General features: G+C 38.6%; 1 protein-coding gene across 1 annotated transcript in view; it reads left to right on the top strand.

Annotated features, from left to right (window-relative positions):
- Positions 1-705: 705 nt before the first annotated feature.
- Positions 706-18936, top strand: part of cpne2 (copine II) — a 37451-nt gene continuing 19220 nt past the window's right edge. The window contains exons 1-10 of the mRNA XM_058076134.1: positions 706-985; positions 6264-6464; positions 9482-9661; positions 10832-10906; positions 11039-11110; positions 11378-11461; positions 11580-11669; positions 12854-12952; positions 15631-15717; positions 17935-17994. Coding sequence (XP_057932117.1) covers positions 6285-6464; positions 9482-9661; positions 10832-10906; positions 11039-11110; positions 11378-11461; positions 11580-11669; positions 12854-12952; positions 15631-15717; positions 17935-17994 — 927 coding nt within the window. The 5' untranslated portion in view covers positions 706-985; positions 6264-6284. The remainder of the gene's footprint in view (positions 986-6263; positions 6465-9481; positions 9662-10831; positions 10907-11038; positions 11111-11377; positions 11462-11579; positions 11670-12853; positions 12953-15630; positions 15718-17934; positions 17995-18936) is intronic.

Raw genomic sequence — 18936 nt, 5'->3', positions numbered from 1 at the left:
AAAATCAGATAGCTGATGTTAAAAACATGAAACATTTTCAATATCTATGGAGTCGTATCAAATAATAGGACGTATTCAACCACAAAACAGCACGATTTATTAATTAATCCATGTTTGAAAAAATGTGACATACGATGGGCGACTTATTGGGACGTTAAAATTAAAATGCAAAATAAAAATGTATTTTTTTATATTTATTTTTTATTTTTTAAAAATATTTCTTTGTTTTGTTTTGACCATTTTGCATATTTTGTAAATAAACGCTCGAAATGGCATACCCGGTTCAAATACTGTAATACCCGTACAAACCACAAGATAGCGCCATGGAAATATCACTAAGGCTGTGCAACCTAAAAAAAAAAAGTGTCATTTGTGTCGCAATTTGTTAAATAAGCTTATTGTCAACTGAAATGTAAACTCCTCAAAAACAATTTACTATAATAAAGTATTTCTGTGGTCTGATGGCGAAGATTTGTTAAGTATATAATTATTTGTATATAATATGTACGTTGACAAGGTAAACAGGAAATGAATCATGGATGTCTCCACGCAAGTTGGTGTTTGTTTTCACAGGATCTTCGCAAACTCTTCGATGTTGTTGACACAGACTGTTATTGTTCGTGTTGACACTATATACTGTAGAGTAAACTAATATTGACGCTCCAAGAAAAGCGGAACACTTTTGTTTTGATGCGAATTCACCTTACTTCCTGTAGCACTGTGGTATGTTTGTGTTAGCTTGACGCAGCCTTTGGTGTCAGTGGTTGGAAAGAGCGCGTGTCGCTCTTCGGAGGATGACTTGACATTGCACGTGCGCTTTCCAGGATACTGGAGGGAGTAAACCATGTGGAATGGGACTTCTTGTTGAACAATAGATTCATGAGTTTAAAAAAAAGATTCTTTTAAAAAAAGGACTGTAATTTGTGTCGTCAACTAAAGAATTTGACACTTGAGAAGAAGAAGTTTGACGTCATTTATTCCACGGGTATGTATTGAAGCCAGCTTTAACGGTGATTTGTGAAGGATTGGTGATTAGCATGTGTAATTTGCTGGGTAAAAGAGTCGAACAAAGAACCGAATCGGTGTGAAAAGATGGTTGTAATGGCATGCACAAAGTTCATGTACGCAGGTGCAGCTAATGTTAAAATCCCAGTTAAGTGAAGTCGATTTGTTTACATTCAGAGCATGAAGATTAGCATGAGTGACACAGGAATTCATGAAGTGTTTCTTTTGGTTTTTGGGAAGTACAGTAGTATGATTTGTTTATCATTTGTTTTGTTTTGTTTGCCATTTTATTTTGTGCATAAAAAACAAACAAACATAAAACAGGATACACACAAATCAGCACAATCAACACCACAACAGTCTTGAGCAAGAATAAATAAATAATATTTGATAAATTGGAAGCTCAAAAAGGAGTGGGAAGAAGTAAATCTTATTAAATCCCACCCAAATATCTATAGGATAATTCAATGGAAACCAAAATCAGTTTTTTCCTAGTGATACCTCAGAATTTATTAATATTTATACATTTCTAATACCAGTCGTAGTAATACAAATACTTCAATGGTTGGCAACATGAGATACACAGCAAATACCATGAAAAAATAAACACCACAAGATAAATAACAGTTAATCACCCATCCAACATGAATACAGTTTTACGGTTTGAATCCCTGACAACTGATGATGAGCAAGGCATCAAATCCAGTGGAGCTCACTTTGCAGCAGGGGTGTTTTCCAGTAAAGTAAAGTAGAATCAATGAATATTTAATGAGCTACAATTGGATACACTAATTATTATTAGCTTTGTCGCTGTTAACCCAATGCAAATATGTTGATATTTATTTAATTATATATTTCTGTATATGTCAACGGTTGGAAATTGAACATCCAAGGGTCATAGTTTGTGTGCCCCGACACTGCATGTCTGTTGTGGTTATCTGTGGGTCAACACAGCAGAGTTTAAATGGAATTCATTCATTCATTTTCTACTGCTTGTCCTCACAAGGGTTGCAGGGGTGCTGGAGCCTATCCCAGCTGTCTTGGGGCAAAGGGCGGGGTACACTTTGGACTGGTCCCCAGCCAATCACAGGGCACATATATAGACAAACAACCATTCACACTCACATTCATACCTATGGACAATTTGGAGTCGCTAATTAACCTAGCATGTTTTTGGAATGTGGGAGAAACCCCACGCATGCACGTGGAGAACATGTAAATTCCACACAGAGATGGCCGAGGGTGGAATTGAACCTTTGTCTCCTAGATGTGAGGTCTACACGCTAACCACTACTCCACCGTGCAGCCTGTAATGTCTCATTCATTCATTCATTCATTTTCTACCGCTTATCCTCACGAGGGTCGCGGGGGGTGCTGGAGCCTATCCCAGCTGTCTTCGGGCGAAGGGTGGTGTACGCTTTGGACTGGTCCCCAGCCAATCACAGGGCACATATTATTTCCTCCCACATTCCAAAAACATGCTAGGTTAATTAGCGACTCCAAATTGTCCATAGCTATGAATGTGAGTGTGAATGGTTGTTTGTCTATATGTGCCCTGTGATTGGCTGGCGACCAGTCCAGGGTGTACCCCGCCTCTTGTCTGAAGACAGCTAGGATAGGCTCCAGCACCCCCGCGACCCTCGTGAGGAAAAGTCAGGTCATTCATGACTGAAAATCACCGTTCACAAACACAGCTATCTGCGTGAACTCTGAAGTCTTGTCCATTATTTTTTTTATTCATTCATTCATTCATTTTCTACCGCTTTTCCTCTTGAGGGTCGCGGGGGGTGCCGGAGCCTATCCCAGCTGTCTTCGAGCGAGAGGCGTTGTACACACTGGACTGGTCGCCAGCCAATCACAGGGCACATATAGACAAACAACCATTCACACTCACATTCATACCTATGGACAATTTGGAGTCGCCAATTAACCTAGCATGTTTTTGGAATGTGGGAGGAAACCGGAGTACCCGGAGAAAAACCCACGCATGCACGGGGAGAACATGCAAACTCCACACAGAGATGGCCGAGGGTGGAATTGAACCCTGGTCTCCTAGGTAACCACTCGTCCACCGTGCAGCCTGTAATGTCTCATTATTTAAAAAAAAACACTTCATGAAGCTAACCCTGCAGTGGAAAAGCGTATGTTGTATTGCTAGTGGTCATACTCATAATGTGCACTGTGGTAGGTTCCAGCTGTGCTGTATGTAGTGTCAAAGGAGCATAACCTGTATCAGAAAAACAATCAACTTTCATACACTAAGTTGGTATATATTATGAAAGGAAGACGGAAATAAGACGGATTTCCAATGGAAGACATTGCAATTAAATGTTTCCGGTCAGCTGTCTTTAATGTCCATCTGCTCTTGTTTGATCGGTAATTCTGTTTATTAAATATACTGTACATATCTTTTATAGCAACTTCCAGTAACATCCTTAATTGTACATTTGTCCTGTTCAAATTCCCATCCTCATGTTTTAAGTGATTATATTTAATATTCTCTATCATGTATATTGGGACATTAACTGAATCACACTCGGGTGTTTTTCTGACCCCTGGTGAAGTCTGGGACTTCATTTCCCGATTAAGCAGCAGTTTTGTACACACACAAAAAAAAAACCACAAACATCTTTAATGATTATTTTCAAATATCAAGTATAAATTTGTATTTTCAGTACATCACCGCAACCCATGTGACATCACACTGGGAGGATCATATTGGTTATGACACATACTGTATCTTAGCAACAGACACCATATTCTGGCATGCCGCTCTGTGAACAAACCAACCCTTATGGACGTGAGCTATTGGGCTGTCGACAAGCTTCACTAAGAATTAGAAACATTTTGTTACAATTAATCACATTCGATATCTTCCTGTTTTTTCCATGTGCTGAATATCACAGTATGTTTTTATAATGTAAACACAATATGGTTATAGTTATTAGTGCAAAAGAGTGACCCACACACTAGGGTCATACTGCATAGCCACATCTGTTGTATGCTTTTTCCTCAGAGGGCATTTTTACACTAACAGTACTTTCTAGGGGGACCAGATGGCATATTGTAATTGTGTTTTTTTATTATTATTATTAGAGGTTTTCTTTTGTTTACATACAGTATATTTCTGGAACAAAAAGAACATGTGATTGTCACATTGTGTCCTTATCTTGGTAACCTTTCTAAACCCCCACTGTGTTGTGTTTTTTTGTAATCCTCACCCCGGGGCTCACACTGGATTCGCTGCGGCCGTCGTATGTCTGTTGTAGGCTCACACTATCTCCATGCGGTTCAACTTTTTTTTCTATACAAACTGGATCTCGGCTGCACGGTGGTCTAGTGGTTAGCGTGCAGACCTCACAGCTAGGAGACCATCGTTCAGTTCCACTCTCTGCCATCTCTGTGTGGAGTTTGCATGTTCTCCCCGTGCATGCGTGGGTTTTCTCCGGGTACTCTGGTTTCCTCCCACATTCCAAAAACATGCTAGGTTAATTAGCGACTCCAAATTGTCCATAGGTATGAATGTGAGTGTGAATGGTTGTTTGTCTATATGTGCCCTGTGATTGGCTGGCGACCAGTCCAGGGTGTACCCCGCCTCTCGCCTGAAGACAGCTAGGATAGGCTCCAGCACCCCCGCGACCCTCGTGAGGAAAAGCCAAGTCATTCATGACTGACAATCACCGTTCACAAACGCAGCTATCTGCGAGAACTCTGAACTCTTGTCCATTATTTTTTTTATTCATTCATTCATTCATTTTCTACCGCTTTTCCTCTTGAGGGTCGCGGGGGGTGCCGGAGCCTATCCCAGCTGTCTTCGGGCGAGAGACGTTGTACACACTGGACTGGTCGCCAGCCAATCACAGGGCACATATAGACAAACAACCATTCACACTCACATTCATACCTATGGACAATTTGGAGTCGCTAATTAACCTAGCATGTTTTTGGAATGTGGGAGGAAACCGGAGTGAACATGCAAACTCCACACAGAGATGGCCAAGGGTGGAATTGAACTCGGGTATCCTAGCTGTGAGGCCTACACTTTAACCACTTGTCCACCGTGCAGCCCATTTATAACATTCATTTTCTACCGCTTAGCCTCACAAGGGTCGCGGGGGATGCTGGAGCCTATCCCAGCTGTCTTCGGGCGAGAGGCATTGTACACCCTGGACTGGTCGCCAGCCAATCACAGGGCACATATAGACAAACAACCATTCACACTCACATTCATACCTATGGACAATTTGGAGTCGCCAATTAACCTAGCATGCAAACTCCACACAGAGATGGCCGAGGGGGGAATTGAACTTGGGTCTCCTAGCTGTGAGGTCTGCGCGCTAACCACTTGACCGCCGTGCAGCCATTTTTTCCTTGAAAATGCATAATGAAAATGTCCGAAATACAGGAAAAAGTCAGCTGTCCTCACTCATGTGGTCCATGTGAAATGTTATTATGTGATGAAAGGTGAGGGATAAGCCCGGAGGAGTTATTAATGATGTCAAGGGAGCTGGGACCACAGTCACTAAGAAAACCATCGGTACCACACTCCACCGTACCAGATGAACACACTGCATTGCCTGGAAGGCCTTCCTGTTTGGAGAAGGCCTGTCCAAATATCTGAGTGATTCAGACAAGAGAGAGAGTGATGTGATCAGATGTGATTAACATAAAGCTATTAGGCATTCATTTGACTTGCCATATTTGGAGGCTTGAAATGCTGAATATGACCTCTAGAATACCATCCCTTTAAACATTGAGGTGAAAATATATCCTGCTTTCTCTGGTTCCGATGAAGGGTCCGAATGTCCGAACCTCTTGGCCTCAGCTAGTATTCATAAACTCATTTTAGGGCCGGATGGTATGGAATATATACCATGATTTTACAGATGAAACCAATCTGCAGGCCTGATCCGTGACAAAACATACATCCAGAAGAAGAAGCACACTGAAATCCCGGAGTGGCCGAGTCAGTCTAAGGATGTTAATCCCATGGAAAATCTGTAAAAGGGAGCTGAGACTTCAAGTTGCTAAGCGACACTCTCAAAACTTTTAGGGATTTGGAGAGAATCTGTAAAGACAACCGGACCAAAATCCCTGTTGAAATGTTCCTGGGGTTTCTCCACTACGAGCATTGTCACATTTTGCTTCTGTGACCAAAAACTTACTTCACTCAATAAAATAAATGAATGTATAATATTTACAATAATATTTATATAACAATGTCACATTCAATGTGGTCTGTATTTTGTAATCTGCAGGGTGATTATTAGCGACATCAGATGATGGCCTACACTCTGGGCTCAACCACCGAGGGCCAGACACGTGGTGTAGGACCTCAGCACTGTGTCACACGGGTGGAGCTGTCCGTCACCGCTGCCAGTCTTCTCGACCGTGATGTAGCCTCCAAGTCAGATCCGTTCTGTGTTCTATTCCATGAAGTGGATGGAAACTGGGTGGAGGTAAGATAGCGATTGGGGAATGTCGGGAAAAGAATGTATGAAGAACGTTTACAGTGAATGAATATATAATCGGATTCACAGGGGTGGAATATTCCTTTCCCCAATCCGATTGAGGTATCTTATACCCGGCCAAATGTGGCCCGCAGGACACTAGTTTGAGGGCCCTCCCCCCCCTTGATATGAAAGTTTAATGTTAGTGCGGCCCGTGCAAGTTTGATATGGATGCTGTATGGTATCATGTAACCAGAAAAAATTATTACGTTTCATTAATGTTCATGTTAAAGGTTAAATAACTGTTAATAGTTATCCTCCCTATCCGTGTGGAAGTGGTAAGTTTTTGGCTATTTAAGTTTAAAGGAAATAACTCGAAGGCTACCGTTTAGTTCGCTAGCTCTCTAGTTTGCGAGTTAGCATGTGTCTCAAGACCCTGCAGTTGCGCAATATGTTGTAAATAAATAAAGTATAAATGTGACTATAGTCGTGTTTTGTCATGTCTACAGGGCTCTAATAATGCTTTGTTAATTTTAATCAGAAAAAAAATAATTTGTCTACCCACCAACTATATGTGGTTTCTTAAGTTTTTATTATTTGCCGTTTTATTATTATTATTATTATATTTATTGATTTATTACTGATTGATTGATTTTCTTTATTCTTGATTTGTTTATTTATTTTTCATCTTATTTTGTGTAGAAAAATAAAAAATAAGATATTTGAGAACAGTGGAATGTTTTATCAGAGCTTTTATTGTAAAAAATTGGAACCAAAGCGAAGTTTTTAAAATTTTTTTGTTTTTAATAAATGCGTTTTTTTGGGGGGGGGTTGGAAAAAAATCAGTGACAAATATAACAAACTTTCTTATCAATAACCTTCATAAGCATTGCGACAATTTCTTATCTGTTGACGGTTGACTTGTGCATCAGCAATCCACAGCCTCCCAGACCCTCTTCAGGGCAAACTGTGCTTTAGGTTTGTTTGTGTGTACTTATACATGTGTGTGTAGGCGATACCTTTAGTAGTAGCTATCTTGAGGTCGGCGAGCATGTGGCTCTCATGTTGAAATTGCCACCGGTTACTATGGTAACCGATAGGCAAGCTAAATAAGCTTAGAGCAGTTGAATTGTAGGCCAAAACGTTTTATTTTCGGTTATTATCCACGGCGTTTACTGGTTTGGCACACTCAGCATTTCACATCCTGTAATCCCTCGGTTAGACCTTTCTACCAATTGTCTTTCGTCGTTTTTTTCCTCCTTCTTGTGTCTTCATCTGTCTTTGTGCTGCGAGAGGGAGGTGTAAGACTCTGAGACACTGAGTCCAATGGGGATAGAGATAGCAGGAGAGACTAAAAGTGAGAAACCAGAGAAACTGACATGAAGCAGAAAATTAACACTAGAATGAGCCAAAGATGGAAACCTCTTCCTAATTCCTTTTTTTTAGATCATGAAACAAATATGGTTCTACCATAGCTTACTTATTGTGTGGAAATATGGGGTAATAACTATAAAAGCAATCTTCACTCGCTAAATGTACTGCAAAAAAAGGTCAGTAAGGATAATTCATAATGCCGCCTACAGAGAACATACTAACTCCTTATTTCTAAAATCACAAATACTTCAACTTGCTGATATAGTTCATCTTCAAACAGCTAAAATAATGCATAAGGCTAAAAATAACCAATTACCTAAAAATGTCATCCAATACTTCTCTACAAGAGAGGAGAAATATGATCTCAGGGAAGAAGTACATTTGAAACACTTATATGCTAGGACTACGTTAAAAAGCCATAGCATTTCAGTATGTGGAATCAAACTATGGAATGGATTGAGTAAGACCCTCAAACAATGCACAACGATGAGCCAATTCAAGAAACAATACAAGCAGTTGATGTTTGCTAAATACAAGGATGAAGAGTCTTGAACCAGTCATGATGTGCTATATATATCACTATATTGACACTTACTATGGTACCCATTATGTCATTGGATGGTTATATCACCTAGTACTTTGGTATGTGACAAAAAAAAACTTAAACTATATTAGGAAAGCAGGAAGTGAACAAATGTAACAGTTACTGATTGTAAAAGTACTACATGGAGGGGTAGGATTTAATAAGCTTTGCTTCTTCCTACTCCTTTTGGACATGTGGAACTGTGAACTGATTATGTGATGCATTCAATTGTAATGTGATGCATGTTCAAATGAAATAAAACCATCAATATTAATATTTTTGGCGACTCCAAATTGTCCATAGGTATGAATGTGAGTGTGAATGGTTGTTTGTCTATATGTGCCCTGTGATTGGCTGGCGACCAGTCCAGGGTGTACCCCGCCTCTCGTCCAAAGACAGCTGGGATAGGCTCCAGCACCCCCCGCGACCCTCGTGAGGAAAAGCGGTAGAAAATGAATGAATGAATGAACTCCATTTTGCATTCAGTTGTGTTGTCATTGACCAAAATTTTAATGAACATGCACAAAAATAACATATTAGGAACAGGGCAAACAATTTTCCATACCCCTTGTACATACAGATATATAGCCTAATATATAGCCTACTGACCTTGTCTGATGGCGGTTTTAAACACGGAATGACGCGTACTAGATCAATGAGTGTAACACCATGAGAGTGTTAGTCATCCTACCAACAGGGCAAATAACATGACTCTCAAAAAGCACCCACACAGTGTCTGCTTGCTGTCTGCACTATATTTTGGGACCCAAAGTACTCATCACTCAAACCATTCTCAAAGTTGGTATCTAAAACAATTCATGTTAGCTTTTGTGTGGCTTATTTTCCCTGCACATTTCACCTCTACCAACATTCTCATCAAATTGACTCGTATCTGTGGTGATTTTTTGGTTGAGAAGAAGTACATTTGGACTAAAATACATCAATTAATAGTTCTTCATGAATGTCTATAAGATGGAGAATCTCAACCAGGCATATTGCCATAACTGACTGCTCATAAATATCTAAAGGATTGAAACTGAAAAAGCATTCTCTCACCTTGTGTTTTCAGCTTGGTCGGACTGAAACAGCTGTTAATAACTTGAACCCAGTTTTTGGAGTGAAGTTCCAGGTGGACTACCACTTTGAGGAGGTCCAGAAGCTTCGCTTTGCCATGTTTGATGAAGACAAGTGTGCCACGCAGCTCTACGAACACGATTTCTTGGGAGAATACATCTGCACACTTGGAGTTGTAAGGAATCACTTCCTCTTCTGAAATGTCTGAGACGCATATTTAATATACAGTATGTGGGTTTTGGATGTGACTTGGTATTTGAGTGGACAGCAAAAATTAGTAAAATACTACAAATAATAATAACAAAAATTTCAATATTGAACAAAGCAAAATTTGTTCTCAATCAGAAATCACTCCACACTCTTTATTGCTCTCTGGTTCTACCATATCTTACTTATTGTGTGGAAATATGGGCTAATAACTATAAAAGCAATCTTCACTCGCTAAATGTACTGCAAAAAAGGTCAGTAAGGATAATTCATAATGCCGCCTACAGAGAACAAACTAACTCCTTATTTCTAAAATCACAAATACTTCAACTTGCTGATATAGTTCATCTTCAAACAGCTAAAATAATGCATAAGGCTAAAAATAACCAATTAGCTAAAAATGTCATCCAATACTTCTCTACAAGAGAGCAGAAATATGATCTCAGGGAGGAACTACATTTGAAACACTTACATGCTAGGACTACGTTATGCTAGCCATAGCATTTCAGTATGTGGAATCAAACTATGGAATGGATTGAGTTAGACCCTCAAACAATGCACAACGATGAGCCAATTCAAGAAACAATACAAGCAGTTGATGTTTGCTAAATACAAGGATGAAGAGTCTTGAACCAGTCATGATGTGCTATATATATCACTATATTGACACTTACTATGGTACCCAGTATGTCATTGGATGGTCATATCACCTCCTACTTTGGTACGTGCCAAAAAAAAACCTTAAACCACATTAGGAAAGCAGGAAGTGAACAAATGTAACAGTTACTGATTGTAAAAGTACCAGATGGAGGGGTAGGATTTAATAAGTTTTGCTTCTTCCTACTCCTTTTGGACATGTGGAACTGTGAACTGATTATGTGATGCATTCAATTGTAATCTGATGCATGTTCAAATGAAATTAAACCATTACCATTACAAAAAAACTAAGTACAAAAGCAGGCAGAGATCTTCATATCAGAACTGAAAGTACCAATGTAAAACCAGAGTGTTTTTGCTTCTGAAAGACATTGATTACCAAAAAATTAACTAAATACTACAATTCTATGGTTTAAACACATTATTCTTTAAGTATTCCAAAGGAAAACGTGTCAGTTGTATCTCTGTTCTTCTTCACTAGATTGTGTCCAATAAGAAACTTCACAGACCGTTGATCTTGGCGAACGGAAAGCCGGCTGGCAAAGGATCCGTCACAGTATGAACCTGTCTTTTCTTTTCAATGCACTTTTCCAATCCCTTCCAATTGAAGGTGTTGTTGTTTTTGTTATGTTATTAATTGCCAGTATGGCTTCTGCTTACAGTATGTTGTGCTGTAATGTTTTGATAGATAACAGCCCAGGAGCTGTCTGACAACAGAATCATCACTTTGACCCTTAGTGGGCGAAAACTGGACAAGAAGGTAGGTGGTTCTGCCCCCACAGATGCAAACATGCTCGTATTCAGAGTGCAGTAGGACACGTACTACTTGAGGGCAAAGCATCCGTGTGCAGTTATTCAATATTTACCGACAATTCCTTCACAATCAGCGGCTTATGGAGAGTTTAGAAAGTGAAAATTTTTCATGGGTGAGAAGCAGCAGTACTTGAACTGTAATTTGAAATGAAATACATATTCATTCATAAATATTCAGAAGGACTTCAGCGACTTTTTCACTTGTTCTTTGTAGGACTTCTTCGGGAAGTCAGACCCATATCTGGAGTTTCACAAACAGGGAGAAGATGATAAATGGATGCTGGTGCACAGGACAGAAGTGAGTCATGGTTACATTATGGAAAGTCAAATTTGTGTCAATAGTTTCTACAAAGAATATACTACAGTAAGAAATGTGATTAATAATTAGTCAATTTGATGTGTCTGACTGAACACAGGTCATAAAGAACACTTTAGACCCTGCATGGAAACCTTTTACCGTGCCTCTTGTTTCTCTCTGCAATGGAGATGTGGACAGAAACATCAAGGTTAGTTTCACTCTGAACTCCATTATACTTTACAGTTTTAAAGTATAACAATTACCGTATTTTCTGGATTATAAGTGGCTCCGGAGTATAAGTTGCATTTTTTGCCGGTAATTTATTTTCCAAACTACTTGACCAAAACAGACATTACGTCCTCTTTTTTCATTACGTCCACTCTTGGAAGGCAAGTTCTAACAATAAAAGAATAGAGAACAGGCCGAATAGGTGTAAGATATGCTAACACAATGCTTATTCAGCTACACAAAAAATAAACACAAACAGAAAAGGTCTCCAGTTTTTCCATTTATAAGTCGCTCTGGAGTATAAGTCACAGGAACAGCCAACCAATGAAAAAAAGTTTGACTTATAGTCCGGAAAATACGGCATTTACAATAATTATGAAGAACTGTGTTCTTCATAATTACATAATATACATCTAAAATCCAGACATCGCAACTTGCGTTCAAATGCACAGTACAGTTTTAATACTTTTTAAGTTACTCTATGTACTGTATGTGTATCACTTTGTACAGTGGGGCTTGAACAATTCGAACAAATGCAAACCTATGTAACATATATTCACTGATTTTTTAAATTCATTTGTTTTATTGATGCAACAGTCAAACACTGCAGGATTTGACAGTTTTTTTTACATTTTTTTATTGTTGCAGTCTAAAATGCCAGATTGTTGCGGCATGAGTTAAATTCAGTTAGCTTACAATACTGTAATTGGGATACACTTATTTCCACGATGAAGCCCTGTTTAAAAATGTTGAATTGTTTGATATCCATGCTGTGATCATGCATTAAGACGATGTTGATGATAACATGTAATAGTTGCAGTATCTTGCCGTATTTTGATGATTTAAAACACTACCAAAACTTCTTTGCTGGTCTTTGTAATCCCCCAAAAAGCAGAATTTCAACAAATCTAACAAAATATGTTTTATTTGCATGTTAACTCAAGATTTTGAACAATTCAGCAATTTACCACTCTACCCAAGATCTCTCGGGCCACATTGAAATACCCCATTTTTGTAGTATTTCACAAAAACTGCAATACAAGTCGCAGTTTTTTTTTTAGGTGTTGTGATTGAATTGCAGGAGAAAGTATAAGTTGCATTATCGCAAAATCAATGTCAAAGTTGATGCTAATATCAACTAATGTATTATCTACATAATAACAGGTTCTGTGTTATGACTACGATAACGATGGCGGCCATGACTTCATTGGAGAATTTCAAACGACAGTGGCCAAGATGAGTGAAGCGCAGAACTCGGTGGAGGTAATTCATTTAATTTTATTTATTATTATTATTATTATTTATTTACTCCTTATATCATTAGTTTCAGTCAAAACTAAGCCTAGTGTCACAATAGCCACGTTTACATGAGGAGTTTTTCCTCTTTCCGAATAGAATCTTTCCGAATGACGTACCAGAAAACAGTGTATACATGGAAAGGAATAGTCCAATCTCCTGTCTATATGTACCGCTATAATCAAACGGAATAGTCAATGGGGCATGCGCAGTAAAACGTAAACAACATCACGTGATTTATCGAAGATAGCGGACGAGAGTGTGATTACCACGGTTGTTGGGACAGTTGCTTCAACTTGAACGTTCAGTTCTTTTAAAGTTTGTATCAAAAACGAACTTTCCGCTGTAGTCCAGTGATGACTGATCGCCGCCATTTTCAAAACCTGAGAGACGTCTGCTTGATGAAAGAACGCAGTCTGACAACTTTCCGATTGAGCGGGTACAAGATACCTCAATCGGATTGGGGAAAGGAATATTCCACCCATGTGAATCCGATTATATATTCATTCGGATTGGCACTTTTCTTTCGGAATGAGATGTATACAAAGGTTACATTCTTTCCGAATGGAATTGGAATATTTGGGGCCATGTAAACGTGGATATTGTTGCCGTAATACTAGAGATGGAGGCTTTTAAATCCAGGTCTGAATTTTAAAGAAAGCCAATACAGTGAAGCTTATACAAGAAATATTATTTAATTTAATAAATGTAAATTGTTGCAATTTTTCAACTGGTTTTAAAATTTTGATCAGGAGTGCATGTGAACTATAATATATAAATTGTTTACTATTAATTGTCAGCATCCATTCTCCATAGTGTCCAGAGACACCATCTGCTGTTTCGAATCAAACCCACCAGTTCCCCCCCCCCCTTTCTCACATCAGTTATTAAAGCTGCTGATTGTAGTCACCGGGTCTAGAGGTGCTTCCTGTGCTCCGTGAAACCCATAAGACACTCATTAAAGCTATTCCAGTTTCACACCAGCTCCAATCGTCAGCTCGCGATCTCCCTCCACACATAATTACAGAAGAGTCTCCATCTGTCTCAGGATCTGTTGTATGTGCCCGGCTTTTGTTGTTGGTTTTTTTTTTTTTGTCGCTTTGTTCCTCCTTTGCATCCACCATGTGTCCACATAAAACCTGTGAAGCTGTCTGATGTTGAGGTCACCGTGGCCAACTGCTTTTAGTTTGGGAAGAAGTAGACAGAACAAATGCGGAAAGCTATGTTGAAATGCAACTAAAAGCTGACATGATGTTTATTTGGTACATTGTTAGTCTGTTGGAATCATTCATCAACATGCATTTGTGGGATAAGCAGCACAACTGTTTTGAAAGAGAGAAATTGAGTCATTTTTTTCAATGAATACTCAAATTTCTCGGACGTAGAAAAAATATATGTACAATGTAAATGTAATATAATAATGTAATAGCTTTCATACTCCAAATGACTTTCATTCATTCATTCATTTTCTTATCCTCACAAGGGTCGCGGTAGGTGCTGGAGCCTATCCCAGCTGTCTTCGGGCGAGAGGCGGGGTACACACTGGACTGGTCGCCAGCCAATCACAGGGCACATATAGACAAACAACCATTCACACTCACATTCATACCTATGGACAATTTGGAGTCGATAATTAACCTAGCATGTTTTTGGAATGTGGGAGGAAACCGGAGTACCCGGAGAAAACCCACGCATGCACGGGGAGAACATGCAAACTCCACACAGAGATGGCCGAGGGTGGAATTGAACCCTGGTCTCCTATAATAATATATAATATAAAAAATGTGCTTTATAAAAAATGTTGCACAAATTCCACACAATGAATATTAAATTTGGCTATTTGGCTCTATCTTCGGGCGAGAGGCGTAGGGTACACCCTGGACTGGTCGCCAGCCAATCACAGGGCACATATAGACAAACAACCATTCACACTCACATTCATACCTATGGACAATTTGGAGTCGCTAATTAACCTAGCATGTTTTTGGAATGTGGGAGGAAACCGGAGTACCCGGAGAAAACCCCTGAGAACATGCAAACTCCACACAGAGATGGCCGAGGGTGGAATTGAAATCGGGTCTCATAGCTGTGTGGCCTGCGCGCTAGCCACTTGGCTATTTTGCTCGTAAAGGTTGCCGACCCCTGGACTCGTCCTTTTGTAGTTTTTCGAGTCACCCATGATAGGCCAATCATTTTCTACCGCTTATTCTCACGAGGGTCGCAGGGGCTGCTGGAGCCTATACCAGCTGTCTTCAGGCGAGAGGCCAATCACAGGGCACATATAGACAAACAACCATTCACACTCACATTCATACCTATGGACAATTTGGAGTCGCTAATTAACCTAGCATGTTTTTGGAATGTGGGAGGAAACTGGAGTATCCGGAGAAAACCCCGGAGAACATACAAACTCCACACAGAGATGGCCGAGGGTGGGATTGAACTCGGGTCTCCTCGCTGTGAGGTCTGCATGCTAACCACTCGTCCACCGTGCAGCCCTCAATTAATTCTATATAATTGTTTTACAACTTCAGATTTTTTTTCCTTAAAATGTTGCATAACACACATTTATGACAATTATTACTTAAATCCAAATTCCATCACATATGATACTCATATTTATTTTCTCTCCATATCTTTACCAGGTGGAATTTGAATGCATCAACCCAAAGAAACAAAAGAAGAAGAAGAATTATAAGAACTCTGGAATTATAATCCTCAAATCATGTAAGGTAAGGATGTACAAAAAATGCAAAAATGTAGAGAAGCAATTCCAAGCCACTTGTACCTTAGTTTAAAATATTAAAATTAAATGAATGCAACTCGGGGGGGGGGGGATCTTCCTTGTTAGCTTCTTTCAAACCATAATGCCCGAAATGATGTCCCACACTGTCCGGGCTTTCTTTTTTCTTTTTTAGGATTATGCCCCCCCCCCCCCCCCCCCTTTTCACTTTCTGCATTCTGTTTCTGCAGCAGTGAGATAATGTAGACATACTTTTTGTTCAGCAATGAATATGTTGCAAATAATGAAATGACTGCTTCATGGATGTGGGAAGTGGTGATGATCATGCATACCCATGCAGGAACAACACATTTGGCGTTTTGTGCTAATGCGTAACATTTGTGGTCATAAATAGGTGCATAAAGTACACATAAAGATACTGTAAATCTGAGTTTAAGTTGCCCAAAAAGCATGTGTGTCTCTATGTTATATTTATTCTTATTAGGTATGCAATTGGTATTGCATTACTGGTTATGCAAGGGTGAAATAGTGAGTCTTTCTTTCATATTTCTAATCTAATCTTTGTTCATGTGTGACATGTTGAATGAAACCAGTTTATAATTCCCCTGACTGTATTAGTCCACAGTTTCATACTGTGGATGTTTTTCCCAGATATAAAATCAAAGCTTCACAACCAAATTGTTTTATTTAATTGCATTTGTTATGTTCATTGAAGGCAGAACCCAAAAAGATTGAGGCCACGCCAACAAAAAATGGGCACAAAGTGCAAAAAAAAATGGGAGAGGGGGCGGGAAGGCCTGACAAAAATACAAATACAAGAAAGGAACAATAAAAAGCTCTACTGAATGCAAAAAAAAAAAAGTGGCGGAGGAAATAATGCAATTAGAAGCCATAATGTACAGGAAGTACCTTAATAAAACCACAAATTGAGTGGATACAAGACGTGTATCGAAAACTAACCCACAACATAATAGAACATTGCACATTTTTTTATGCTTTTTCCACTTTTCTGACCTATAAATGTAGTTAAAATGTTGTATTCTCATGTTAAACGATACCAAAGTTTCAGATAATGAGGTTTGCGTATTTCCAAGTGACCCCTGAAAGAAGTTCGGGATGGCTCAAAACGCTCAGTTTGAAAAGGCGTGGTAAAACCAGCTCCTTTGTGATGTCACAAATGGGTGGACTTCCTTATATGGTTCATAGTTGAGAAGCACTTTGGGAGAAGCACTGAATTAAAACAGATCATTTTGTCAGGAATCACAATTCTAAGGAAATACAACTGGATTCTATAAAATGCGGGTTATTGTGTGTAGCTGCTCTATAGAACTGCATCCAGTGGCATCACAGTAAAAGAAGCATGATATGTTCATTCATTCACTCCAATCAGGGTTTTATGCTCCCGATTCTGGTAATGGTAATGGTTTAATTTCATTTGAACGTGCATCAGATGACAATTGAATGCATCACATAATCAGTTCACAGTTCCACATGTCCAAAAGGAGTAGGAAGAAGCAAAGCTTATTAAATCCTACCCCTCCATCTGGTACTTTTACAATCAGTAACTGTTACATTTGTTCACTTCCTGCTTTCTTAATATAGTTTAATTTTTTTTTGTTTTTTTTTTTATTTTATTTTTGTCACGTACCGAAGTATTTTTTTGTGGTTGGCTTTGAAAGGCATTTATCGGCATGTACTGATCTTTTTTTTTTTTTTTTTTACGGAAATTGTCCCATAATTTTTGGTGACCAATCAATCGTTGCATCTCTACTTATTATCATGATATTTTTTGTTATATATGAATTAAATCCACTTGCCATAAATAAATGAAATGACTGTCATACAATGAAACAACCTAATAATAACTCATTACGCTTGTCTAAAACATGTCTGAGCCGGTCCCTTCATAACTGCCATTGCATAACAAATTAGTGTGTCAGCTCTCAGCTTCACACCCGAGGTGAAAAAAAAATGTTTCCTATTGGGATGAAATGACATTTTCCTTAATTGATTGTTCTCCATCTTTGCTTCTACAAATACACACGGAGTTGTATGGTTTCATGGCTAATAAATCTCCTTGTTGGCTGTCAAATGGGATTAGACCAATGACCCTCACCTGTATATTCACTGTATAGTCTCTTCTAATTCATATACTGTATGATGTTGGTTAAGTGTCTTGGTTTTAGCCTTTTTCTTATGTCTGCAGATTACGAGGAACTACACTTTCCTGGATTACATACTGGGAGGATGCCAGCTCATGTTTACTGTGAGTTTGATCACTTGATAAATTGGATTTTAAGTTAAAGCAGAGCTCTGTGCATGGAATTTGCATGTTTTTTTGTGTGCTTGCATGGGTTTTTTCCCCCCCCCAGCCCAAAAACATGTATTGTGTGTTGGGTGAATTGACTGTAATTTTACCATTGGTGTGATTGTATGGAACCTGTGATACGCTCCAGCTCTCCTATTTCTTTGAAAAGGTTAAGCAGTACAAAAAGAATGAATGTAAAGCTATCTTGTAGCCTTCACTCGACTCTACACATTGAAAGACATTTCTATTTTCATCCTGGTTACATTTGCATAAAAAAATGAAAAACTCTAAGGAAAAATAACTTTGGTAGGATTGGGGTAGGATGATGTCAGATTTTCTATTTTTTACAGAAACACAAGAACATTTGTAAGGGGAGGGTCTTTACATTTCAATGAGGATGTTACACTTTTAGTGAGAGGAAAGTAGCCAAACAGATACACAATACAGTACAAATACAGTCAAACTTTGGCTTTTGTACACTCCAGTTTTTGTATGATTAGTTTTTTTTTTTAGCTAAAATTTATACGGGATGTCTGCATCAACATATGTTCCATCCATTCATGGTAATGGTAATGGTTTAATTTCATTTGAACATGCATCAGATTACGATTGAATGCATCACATAATCAGTTCACAGTTCCACATGTCCAAAAGGAGTAGGAAGAAGCAAAGCTTATTAAATCCTACCCCTCCATCTGGTACTTTTACAATCAGTAACTGTTACATTTGTTCACTTCCTGCTTTCCTAATATAATTTCAGTTTTTTTTATTATTATTATAGATTAAAAAATATTATTAGGTAAAATTATTAGATAAAAAAATATGTTTTATTTTTTATTATTATTTTGGATTTATTCATTTATTCATTTTCTTTCAGTTTAAGCTTTTATTAATTTTTTA

Source organism: Doryrhamphus excisus, chromosome 6 (assembly GCF_030265055.1).
Source record: "Doryrhamphus excisus isolate RoL2022-K1 chromosome 6, RoL_Dexc_1.0, whole genome shotgun sequence".
Classification (NCBI taxonomy): domain Eukaryota; kingdom Metazoa; phylum Chordata; class Actinopteri; order Syngnathiformes; family Syngnathidae; genus Doryrhamphus; species Doryrhamphus excisus.
This window is presented reverse-complemented; position numbering and strand designations above follow the sequence as displayed.